Here is a 12592-nt window from a genome sequence, read left to right on the forward strand (position 1 = left end):
TCACCAAGAAAAAAAGAGAGAAGGCACAAATAAGTAAAATCAGAAATGAAAGAGGAGAAATTACAACAGACACCTCAGAAATACAAAAGATTATAAGAGAATACTATGAAAAGCTATATGCCAACAACTTCAACAATCTGGAAGAAATGGATAAATTCTTAGAATCATACAACCTTCCAAAAGTGGATCAAGAAGAAATAGAGAATTTGAATAGACCAAGCACCAGTAAGGATATCGAAACAGTAATCACAAACCTCCCCAAAACTAAAAGTCCAGGACCAGACGGCTTCCCTGGTGAATTCTACCAAACATTCAAAGAAGACTTAATACCTATCCTTCTCAAACTATTCCAAAAAATTGAGGAGAGGGGGAAACTCCCTAACTCATTCTACGAAGCCGACATTACCCTGATACCCAAACCAGACAAGGATAACACAAAAAAAGAAAATTACAGGCCAATATCACTGATGAACATCGATGCAAAAATCCTCAACAAAATACTAGCAAATCGCATACAACAATACGTTAAAAAGATTATACACCATGATCAAGTGAGATTTATTCCAGGGATGCAGGGATGGTTTAACATTCGCAAATCAATCAACGTGATACACCACATTAATAAGATGAAGAATAAAAATCACATGATCATCTCAATAGATGCAGAGAAAGCATTTGACAAGATACAGCATCCATTTATGATAAAAACTCTGAATAAAATGGGTATAGAAGGAAAGTACCTCAACATAATAAAGACCACATATGAGAAACCCACAGCTAATATCATCCTCAATGGTGAAAAACTGAAAGCTATCCCTCTAAGAACAGGAACCAGACAAGGATGCCCACTCTCACCACTCCTATTTAACATAGTACTGGAAGTCCTAGCCAGAGCAATCAGGCAAGAGAAAGAAATAAAAGGGATCCAAATTGGAAAGGAAGAAGTGAAACTGTCACTATTTGCAGATGACATGATTTTATATATAGAAAACCCTAAAGAATCCACCAGAAAACTTTTAGAAGTAATAAACAAATGTGGTAAAGTTGCAGGATACAAAATCAACATACAAAAATCAGTTGCATTTCTATACACTAACGACGAAGTAGCAGAAAGAGAAATTAAGAATACCATCCCATTTACAATTGCAACAAAAAGAATAAAATACCTAGGAATAAACTTAACCAAAGAGGTGAAAGAGCTGTACATGGAAAACTATAAAACATTGCTGAAAGAAATTGAAGAAGACACAAAGAAATGGAAAGATATTCCATGCTCTTGGATTGGAAGAATTAACATAGTTAAGATGTCCATACTTCCTAAAGCCATCTATAGATTCAATGCAATCCCTATCAAAGTTCCAACAACATTTTTCACAGAAATAGAACAAAGAATCCTAAAACTTATATGGAACAACAAAAGACCTCGAATAGCTAAAGGAATCCTGAGAAAAAAGAATAAAGCTGGAGGTATCACACTCCCTGATTTCAAAATATACTGCAAAGCTATAGTAACCAAAACAACACGGTACTGGCACAAAAAACAGACACACAGATCAATGGAATAGAATCGAAAGCCCAGAAATAAACCCACACATCTATGGACAGATAATCTTTGACAAAGGAGCCAAGAACATACAATGGAGCAAAGAAAGTCTCTTCAACAAATGGTGTTGGGAAAACTGGGCAACCACATGCAAAAAAATGAAAGTAGACCCTTACCTTACACCATACACAAAAATTAACTCCAAATGGATTAAAGACTTGAATGTAAGACCTGAAACTGTGAAACTTCTAGAAGAAAACATAGGCAGTACGCTCTTCGACATCGGTCTTAGCAACATATTTTCAAGCACCATGTCTGACCGGGCAAGAGAAACAATAGAAAAAATAAACAAATGGGACTACATCAAACTAAAAAGCTTCTGTACAGCAAAGGAAACCATCAACAAAACGAAAAGACAACCTAACAATTGGGAGAAGATATTTGCAAACCATACATCTGATAAGGGCTTAATCTCCAAAATATATAAAGAACTCATGCATCTCAACAACAAAAAAACTAACAACCCAATTAAAAAATGGGCAAAAGACCTGAACAGATATTTCTCCAAAGAAGATATACAGATGGCCAACAGACACATGAAAAGATGTTCAAAATCATTAACTATCAGGGAAATGCAAATCAAAACTACAATGAGATATCACCTCACACCCGTCAGAATGGCTGTAATTAACAAGACAGGAAACAACATGTGTTGGAGAGGATGTGGAGAGAAGGGAACTCTCATACACTGCTGGTGGGAGTGCAAACTGGTGCAGCCACTATGGAAAACAATACAGAGATTCCTCAAAAAATCAAGGATAGAACTACCATATGATCCAGCTACTCCACTGCTGGGTCTTTATCCAAAGAACTTGAAAACACCAATGCATAAAGATACATGCACCCCTGTGTTCATTGCAGCGTTATTCACAATAGCCAAGACTTGGAAGCAACCTAAGTGCCCATCAAGGGACGAATGGATAAAGAAGCTGTGGTATATATACACAATGGAATACTACTCAGCCATAAGAAATGATGAAATCCAGCCATTTGTGACAACATGGATGGACATTGAGGGTATAATGCAAAGTGAAATAAGTCAGAGGGAGAAGGTCAAATATTGTATGATTTCCTTCATTAAGTAGTAGATAATAACAACAATAAACAAACACATGGAGACAGAGATTGGATTGCTGGTTACCAGAGGGGAAGGGGGGAGGGAGGAGGGCGAAAGAGATAATTTGGCACATGTGTGTGGTGATGGGTTGTAATTAGTATTTTGGTGGTGAACATGATGTAACCTATGCAGAAATAGAAGTATAATGATGTACACCTGAAATTTATACAATGTTATAAACCAATGTTACTGCAATAAACAAAAAATTTAAAAAAAAAAATTTAATGAGCCATAAAAATTTCAGTGCATATTAAAATAATTAAAAAGTTAATACATAAATAAATAAAATATAAATGATTTGAAAAACAAAGAAAGATATATAAAGATATACAGCAAGAGTTAATATAATTAACATAGTTATTGCTTAATGTTTATGAGTGATTTTTCTTTTTTCTCCTATATTACTATTTTCAATTCTTCTGATACGAACATATATTACTTAAGTGATCAAAAAAATCTTTAAAAAGTACCTATTATGAGATTCCATACATATATATATAGTTCATAAAGAAGCAACACTAATTGCTAGAAGTCAGGATAGGGATTATCTTCGGGGATATAGGTAATGATTAGAATGGGGCATAAGTGAGGCTTCTGGGATGCAGGTAATATTCTATTTCTTGACGTGAGTACTAGTTACATAGGATGTTAAGTTTGTGAAAAGTCATCAAGCTGTGCAATTTTTTCTATGTATAATTCAATAAAAAGTTTACCAAAAACTCTGAGTGTTTTTGCTTCCCTAATAAAAATATTTTGCCAACTGCTTTGCTTTTTCTCATATACAGCCTTTAATATATTTTTTCCCTCTGTGGATCAGTTGTCTACAATCAGAAAAAAAAATCTCATCCTTAATATAGAATTATAAGTTTATTCTGAGCCCAGGTTATATTATCAACATTTTAAAATTAACTATTTACATAAGTTTGGTTTCTCATCATTTTCTTTTTCCCTTACAACTAAAATGTATTTTTTTTTAATTTACCTAAATGAAAATTCTGGTTATTTTAGTTCAGTTAAATAAAATCTTATGGCATAGAAATCTTATGAATGTAACTTCGATTTAAATGTTAAAAGTTTTATTACAGATATTATTAGTTATATCACTTATATTTACCTGATAATGAGGTTTATACCATTGCTTTAAGTCCCAATCCCAAAGAATCATCTGAAAAAAAAAAAAGTTCACTTAGTTACAAACCAGAAATAAACAAATACATGTAAAGAAAAAATGAAGCATCTTCAATTACAAATACCTTAAATAGCTTAAAGTTTGGGAGAGGAATTGGGAAGGTGAGAATAAAAATCCTCTCTAGACAGATTATTTCATTAATTATACAATCTGTGATTGAGAAATCAAAAGAATATTCAGAATAAAGTCACTAAAATAAGCTATATTAACCTTCAAAATATCTATTACCACAAAAAAGAAAATATAAATCCAAAGTCATATCCAGTCACTAAAAACACAAGAGAAATTACAAATCATCAGACACTCTCCCCCTCCCACTCTCTCCAAATGATCATCTCTGATCTTAAACCAATGTCAATAGGTGGTGCTATTTCCTTACCAATAAGGCAATTCTGTCAAAATAACTTTAAAAAGTTTGTCCTTGTAGTTAGATTAAGTATAAGGGAATGGGTTTACAAAAAGCAACACACTCTCCTTTTGATATTCAGATAATTAGCAACAGTGTTCCTGTTTGTCTCCTTTAAAGGTTATCAACAGTAACTTCTGGGCCAGCCCCGTGGCTTAGCGGTTAAGTGCGCGCGCTCCGCTACTGGCGGCCGGGTTCAGATCCGGGCGCGCACCAACGCACCGCTTCTCCGGCCATGCTGAGGCAGAGTCCCACATACAGCAACTAGAAGGATGTGCAGCTATGACATACAACTATCTACTGGGGCTTTGGGGGAAAAAAAAAAAGGAGGAGGATTGGCAATAGATGTTAGCTCAGAGCCGGTCTTCCTCAGCAGAAAGAGGAGGATTAGCATGGATGTTAGCTCAGGGCTGATCTTTCTCACAAAAATAAATAAATAAATAAATAAAATCTTAAAAAAAAACAAAAAACAGTAACTTCTTAGTCCCAGCTTCGTTTTTTCCGGCCCTTCTTCCTAGCAGGCTTTCTGGCTGCTTCCCTTTCCAATAGTTACTATTCTCAAGGAAATAAAACCAGCTTTAATTTAGGAAGCTATAACTGCTATCTATGATTAACTCTAAATTTCTTTTAAGTTTACTTAGTTAATAAACAGGTTTCCTCCTTTTGCCTAAATAATTGATTATAATTGCGATTTTCTACATAGCTTTGGCCCCTGGTCTTGAAATAAGCCTAGTTAATTGGTAACATAATCACATAATTTCCATATACTTAACTACTTGTGTTGTTTCTTGTCCTTGGTCTTAAGTCTCCTGGTTGCAAATGATCTTAAAGTATTACCTACTCTATCATTGATCAAATATTTCACCAGGAGTTGGCAGATTTTTTTCAGTAAAGGTACAGGCAGCAAATATTTTCCGCTTTGCAAGCCACATAAGGTATCTGTGGCATATTGTTTGGTTTTTGTTTTTGTTTTACAACCCTTTAAAATGCAAAAAACAAAAAAAACCACACACATTCTTAGCTCGAGGGCCATAGAAAAAGAGGTTGCTAGCAGGATTTGGTCAATGAGCTGAGGTTGTTGACCTCTATTTCAGATCATATACCCACCCTTAATCACATAAAAAATTGTCAGTTGTCATTATCACCATCTCCTTGTCAACATTCTTGCAGAAGATCATCTCTTGCCCGTGGAGGGAAACCTATTTCTTCCCCAAGAAAATACAGACATACTATAACCACTTAGAAAATTCATGGACCAGTGCCCACAAAATGGCTATGGTATATAGCTACATGCAAAGTATATATATACGAGAAGACTCAACAAATTTTTGCAGTATTTTATATGGCCCTAAGTGTGGTCCTGATATAATTATTTGGAGTTGTGATTTAACCAGTATACATTCTAGATTCTAGAGACATTAATTAATTTGTTTAAGATGTTAATAACTTCCTAAGAATACTCACATTAATATTAACATAACCTAAAATCCCTGTTTCTTTTATACTTGATATTGCTATGCTCCATTTTCTCCATGCTATTCTTATACAATTGGCTTTTTAGACCCAACTGCAATACTCTTCTTCTGTCCTGATTTTAGCCTGTTAAAGTTTCTTTGGAGACTGAGGATGTCAACTAGCCTATTCACCATTTCTCTCATCATCATGACATCTGTAAATCTGATATTTTCTTAAGTTCACTAATAAAACTACAAAATAGACAGAAGTGAAGACAGATCCACATGGTGGGTCACTAAAAATTACCTACGAGATAGGTGTCAATTCACTAATTTGCATTCTGAATCTACAAACTTACCCAACTGTACTATCATCCAACTCATACTTCTACTTTTCTTCTACAAGCATACCATCAAATAGTGACAAATGTCTATATTTCATTTCCCCAATTCATTAGACTAAGAAGAAGTGGGGGGCGGCCTGGTGGCCCAAGAGGTTAAGTGCATGTGCTCCGCTGCGGGGGCCTGGGGTTCGGATCCCGGGCGTGCACCGACGCACCGCTTGTCAAGCCATGCTGTGGCAGAGTCCCATGTAAAGTAGAGGAAGATGGGCACAGATGTTAGCCCAGGGCCAGTATTCCTCAGCAAAAAGAAGAAGATTGGCAGATGTTAGCAGAGGGCTGATCTTCGTCACAAAAAAAAAAAAAAGAAGAAGCGGACTTTTTGTTAACTCAAGCGTACTTTCATTAAGATAGTTTCTGAACACTGAGTCAGTTTTCCTTGCCCCACCCCCAACTTCATTGACCTTATGATTAAATAAATATTATCTTTTTAAATAGTTACACTCTGATACCAAGAGCCATATTTGTATTCATATCATGCATCCTTAACAGGAGTCGTATCACTCCTAAGAAGGTGAAAATTGGTTCTTGGGAGCAAGAAAAAATAATGTTAAAAATATTAAAGTGGTTTGTGGCCCTGCAAATACCACAGTACATAAACAAAATACTGTAAATCTATGGTATTAAAATTTCATAGATGGGGAGGGGTGATTAGGGAAAAAATCTCTAAAAAGGCTCCTTAGGGGGGTGATAATGAAACTAAGGTTGAGAAACACTGATATAAAGTAGTTCTACTTCTTGTTTGTAAGAGCAACATTAGCTCACACTCTGAGAAAGTTCCCTAATGCATTGAGGCCATTCTGAGGCTGCCTACTCAGAAGCTACTGCTAACATGAGGTAATGTGCACCATCTTTTAATCATACTCTTAGAGGTCTCTAAAAACCTTACTAGGTACAATGTGTTTTGTTTTTTTTTCCTTTACGCTTACTCTTTTTAGATCTCTCTACTGTAGCATTTTGTATTGTAGACCATCTCCCTTAAACAATTCACTCCTCCCTGGCCCTTCATCCCATTATCATGGTTTTCTCTCACTTGTACTTGCTAGGTTGGCTTTGAATTAACTCTTAAGCAGAAGCTCATTCTTACTTGCAGTCAATTTCTCTAGGATCAAAAATCACATTTACCAGAACGCAGCATGTCTTGGCCTGAAATCCCCTGCATATTAGGAACTGAAAACGGATACAGTGAAAGCCACAAATTGCTGGTAGACTGCCTTTTGTGTGATTTGAACAACTAGAATATTATTGATTTTGAGAAAACAAAATTTTCTGCATAATTAGTGGAAGATGTATGATCCAGGAATTCTCCAGCTAGGTATATCTTAGAGCAGTGTTATTAAAAGTGTGGGCTACAATAAAATAAATACAGAAATTATATGTTCAGAAATTTTCATAGCAATTGTTGAGACATTGTTAGTGTATTTTACAAAAGCATCAATCCACAACAGATTGGGGGAAAAACCCCAAAGCTTGATCTTTTACTATATAGTTTGACACCAGGAGACAAGAACACAAATGCACATAGCTGTACTGTTTGGGGTAGCAAGAAAACTAGGTACAATCCAAACTCCATCAATAACAAAATGGAGAAATTTCGGTATATCCATACAATGGAATACAACAATGAAAGTGAATGAAGTACAGCTACATACCATATAAATGAGTCCCAGAAACAAATGTTGAATAAGAAAAACAAGACACAGAAGGATACACAGAGTATTATTTCATACATGTAAAATAAAATATACATTGAAATACACTCTTTAGGAACATAAATATATGGAAACTATAAAGAAATTCAGGACGGTGATCATCTCTAAGGGAGAAGAGAAGGACACTGGATGGGAGTGGCACACAGGGACTTCAAAGTTATTGGTAATGTTCAAAGTTAATGGCAATGGTGGGTAGATGGTGTTTGTTATCCTTAGTCTCTATACTTGACACATATTTCATAAGTATTTATTCAACTTCAATTAAAAAAATTAAGAATTTAGGGAAGTAAAGAAGTAGAGACAGTGACTAGAGAAAACTCTTGAGAAATTGTGCTGTGAAAGGCTAGAATGAAATGGAGCAATATTTGGAAAAAAACATGGGGATAATACTTTTGTTGTTGTTGTTAACATGATAGGTTCTAGAGCTTGTTTGTACTTGATAGGAATGATCCAGGACAGTAGGAGAACTAATGATGTAGGACAGAGTGAGAGAGAACCAAAGGAGCAAAATCCTTAATGAAAATATTGCTCAATGTCTCTATAACATTAGCACTTAGATAAAAATTTAAACTAGGAAACAGTAACAGAGAATTAGCCATTATTTATCAAATTACGATAAAAATTTAAACTAGGAAACGGTAACAGAGAATTAGCCATTATTTATCAAATTATGATCTGCAAATCACTAGTTGTTCCTCGGGGTCTGGAATAGTTACAGGGAAAAAAAGAATCGATTTACTTTACATATATTTGAAAATTGTGAAATGTGAAATTAATTCTGATATCCACAGAAATATCATCATCATCTTAATAACCATTATATTCTTAAAAGCTGGGCAGGTGCCCTAAGGCCTGTGTTATTCTGTAATAGTACAAATCATCTTAGCTAAAGTATTTTCATGTCATTCAAATATTATTGTTTATATCACTTAAATTTGCATTTTCATTGTGTTGCATTATATCCCTAATCAAAACAATAAATGGCTGAAAATTGGTTTCCTAAAGCTTAAAGTGTTGATAAAAATAGTAACATAAATAACTCAGAATAAATGCTAAGCCTAGATCAAAAACAAGCTTAATGCAAATGGAATACTAATCTGTGGGTGTCATAATACCACACAAAACCGTAAAAACAAAAACGTTACTAGGACATACAACAGTGACTATCTAAAAGCCAGATTTTATTTTTCAAACTTGCAATTCATTCACCCTATATTCTTCTGCATGTTGTCTACGTTGAAACTTTATCAAATAATGATAGGAAGCCATGGAAACTTTTATGACATATTCAAACAGAACATGAAAACTTTTTTGGTAACCAACAGAATTTTTATAGACCCAGCACATAATGCTTTCTTATATGAAACTAAAGATTTTTGTTCCAAAAACAGAAGAGACCAAAACTACAGAGGAACCAATCAGATTCTGTGCCTCTCAGCAAAAGACATAAAAAAGCACATTAAAAAAAAGCAAAAGCACACACAAAAAAGATAAACTATTGCCGAGACACTTGTAAAACTAGTCACACAGATGATAAACACTATGCTGGAATAGAGAACAGATCAAATAATTTCCAAAATGTATTTATCATATGACATCCTGGGACATCACAGAACTTAAAAGGCATATAATGCAAAAGAGTAATTACTGTCATATTTGTACACAGCAGATAATTTAATACTGGATAAATGCACTCATGTGTTGAGTCCAAATCAGCCCTTGGCGTGTGTGTGATACATATGAGGAAGGATGGTAGACAACTTTTTGTGCTTATCACTGAAAAACCCATACTACAAAAGATGATTTTTTTTCCTATTTAATGTTTATTTTGTGAACTATGATAAAGACTGGAAAAAGTGTGTTGGAGTCAGTTCTGAGAGAATCAGGTTATCTGTACAGCAAGGAAGAACCTTGCTAAACAACAAGCATCTCCTAACTGCAAATCTACACGCTACTTTATTCACAGAAAACAGTTGGTGGTTAAAACACAGATGCTGGGCCTGATCAGTGTTAAAGAAATACTATAAATGTAAATGCACTCAGTTTTGGCCACAAAGTATACATCTTTTCAGTGTGCTGTGGAAAAATGGAGCAAATATAAAAATACAAAAAAGAAAATATAAAATATAAACATAAACAGCAAATATAACAGAAGTATTTTCCTCAATAAAATGGAAAGAACATCTATTTCTCAAGCTTTTAAGTATGATAATGTCCATTAGTTTGGCAACTGACAAAGCCCTAAAAATAATCTTCAGTGAGAAATCTCTTTATAATTCCAGGGTCCATGCTGAATCTGACTATTCAGAATCAACAGCCAAAAAAGACTTGCTGCCTTCCATCATGAATTGTAATTTGCTTGGGTTTATCTATTTAAGAGAATTAGAGAAAAGATAAGAATTTGGTTGGATATAGAATAAAGCTACAACATACAATTTACTCATCACTGAGCTGAAATAGAGATACCTTTAATATTGCAATGTTCATTGATATAAAAATATTGTAATTTTTTAGTTTTTAAAAATTATGATGAATCATTTTTACACATTTATCTAAAACTAGTAGGAGCCTACCATGCATACTGAATACATAGTGGATGGTACACGGATATTAAAAGTTTAAGAAACATTGGTAAAAGCATTCATTCCCCTCACATAATAATCTGTAGCTCTTTTAAAATCTTACTTCTAAGTAATAGACAGTTTATGCTCTGTACACACATTGTCCCCAAGTCAGCAAAATTTTAGGCATCTAAACTTCAATCCCAATACCCAAGTAGATCCTGTAAATAATTTAAATATAAAAATAATTAACATAGCTAAATTTTGAATTGCAGTAAAAAAAGAAGTTGTAGTGACTATGGTATGTTCTCAAAATATGGTTCTGTTATACAAGACATCATTTAACGAAAGTATGAAATTTTAACTTGCTGTTTTTAGGAGTTTCTATTATTATACAGTCAGGCATCTCTTAACGACAGGGATACGTTCTGAGAAATGCATCATTAGGCAATTTGATCATTGTGCGAACATCATAGAGTGTACTTACACAAACCTAGATGACATAGCCTACTACAAACCTAGGCTATATGGGATAGTCTATTGCTCCTAGGCTATAAACCTGTACAGCATGTTACTGTACTAAATATTGCAGGCAACTGTAACACAATGGTAAGTATCTGTGTATCTAAACATAAAAAAGGTACATAAAAAGTTACATAAAAATAAGGTAAAACATAAAAAAAATGGTACACTTGTATAAGGCACTTACTATGAATGGAGCTTGCAGGACTGGAAGTTGCTCTGGGTGGTGAGTGACTGAGTGAGTGGGGAGTGAATGTGAAGGCCTAGGACGTTTGTACATTACTGTAGACTTTATCAACACTTAGGCTACACTAAATTTATAAAAAAAAAAAAATTCCTTTCTTCAATAATAAATTAACCTAAGCTTACTACAACTTTTTTACTTTATAAACCTTTATTTTTTAAATTTTTTGATTCTTTTGTAATAACATTTAGCTTAAAACACAAACACACTGTACAGCTGTACAAAAATATTTTCTTTCTCGCTATCCTTATTCTATAAGCTTTTTTCTATTTAAAAAATTTTTTTTTTTTACTTCTTTGTTAAAAACTAACACACACAATAGGCTAGGCCTACATAGGGTCAAGATCATCACTATCATTGTCTTCCACCTCCACAGCTTGTCCCACTGGAAGGTCTTAAGGGGGAATAACATGCATGGATCTGTCATATCCTATGATAGCAACGCCTTCTTCTGGAATGCCTCCTGAAGGACCTGTCTGAGGCTCTTCACTCTTTTCAGAAATATGTCCATGGTGGTTTGCTTGGTTTGTTTCTTTTCTTCATCATATACTTCCTTGTAAGCAGATAATTCACCATGAACATTCCTCTCCATTAATGAAAATCTTTCAATTTTCAAACTTTTTAAGAAGCTTGACTTCTTAAAAAGAGGTCTGCAAAAGCTTCTACTAAAACTTCAGTGTGAATTTTCTTGGGGGTTCTTCTTTTTCTTCTCTTGCAGTTTCCTTTTCTCTGGCCTCTTCTTCAGCTATGCATTCCTGTTCCAGTTCCAACAACACCTCATTAGTCATTTCCTCAGGAACCCCCTCCAGGAGCTCCTCAATATCATCCTCATCGACACTCAGGTTAAAGTTGTTTGCCATCTCAACCACAGCCTTGTTGATTTTTGCAACCTCCTGGTCCTTGGCAAATCCTTTGAAGACATGGACAAACCTCTTGAGTGTCTTCTTCCAGAAACCATTCATACACTCATTGGTGACATCACCCCAAGCCAAAGTAACGTTCTTGATGCAGTCACAGATGTTGTAATCCTTCCAGAATTGCATCAGTGTCTTTTCAGTGTGTTCCTCAGTTTCAGCAATAGCCTGGGCAAAAGTCCTTCTCAGGTCGTAGGCCTTAAGAGCTGCTATAATTTCTTGATCCGTTGATTGGATCAAAGAGGTAGTATTTGGAGGAAGAAACACTGCTTCGATATCGGGATGAAGATCACCAAAAGGAGGATGTCTAGGAGCATTATCAACAATAAGCAAAATCTTGAAAGGTTTGTTATTCTCCAAACAGTACTTCTCCATTTCACTGGCATGGCAATTCAGGAGGGCATCTTGGAAGAGAAGCTGGGTCATCCATGACTTTTTACTGCTCCTGTAGTACACTGGCAGTGTGTGC

The 12592-nt window shown here is 34.8% G+C and overlaps 1 protein-coding gene across 3 annotated transcripts in view; it reads right to left on the reverse strand.

The window, feature by feature from the left end:
* Positions 1–12592, reverse strand: part of PDE3B (phosphodiesterase 3B) — a 180889-nt gene that overhangs the window by 77017 nt on the left and 91280 nt on the right. For all 3 annotated transcript variants that reach the window (XM_087433174.1, XM_087433173.1, XM_087433172.1), the window contains exon 2: positions 3835–3885. In XM_087433174.1, the coding sequence (XP_087289300.1) occupies positions 3835–3885 (51 nt within the window). The remainder of the gene's footprint in view (positions 1–3834; positions 3886–12592) is intronic.

Source organism: Ceratotherium simum, chromosome 7 (assembly GCF_057802395.1).
Source record: "Ceratotherium simum simum isolate JZ-2026a chromosome 7, ASM5780239v1, whole genome shotgun sequence".
Taxonomy (NCBI): domain Eukaryota; kingdom Metazoa; phylum Chordata; class Mammalia; order Perissodactyla; family Rhinocerotidae; genus Ceratotherium; species Ceratotherium simum.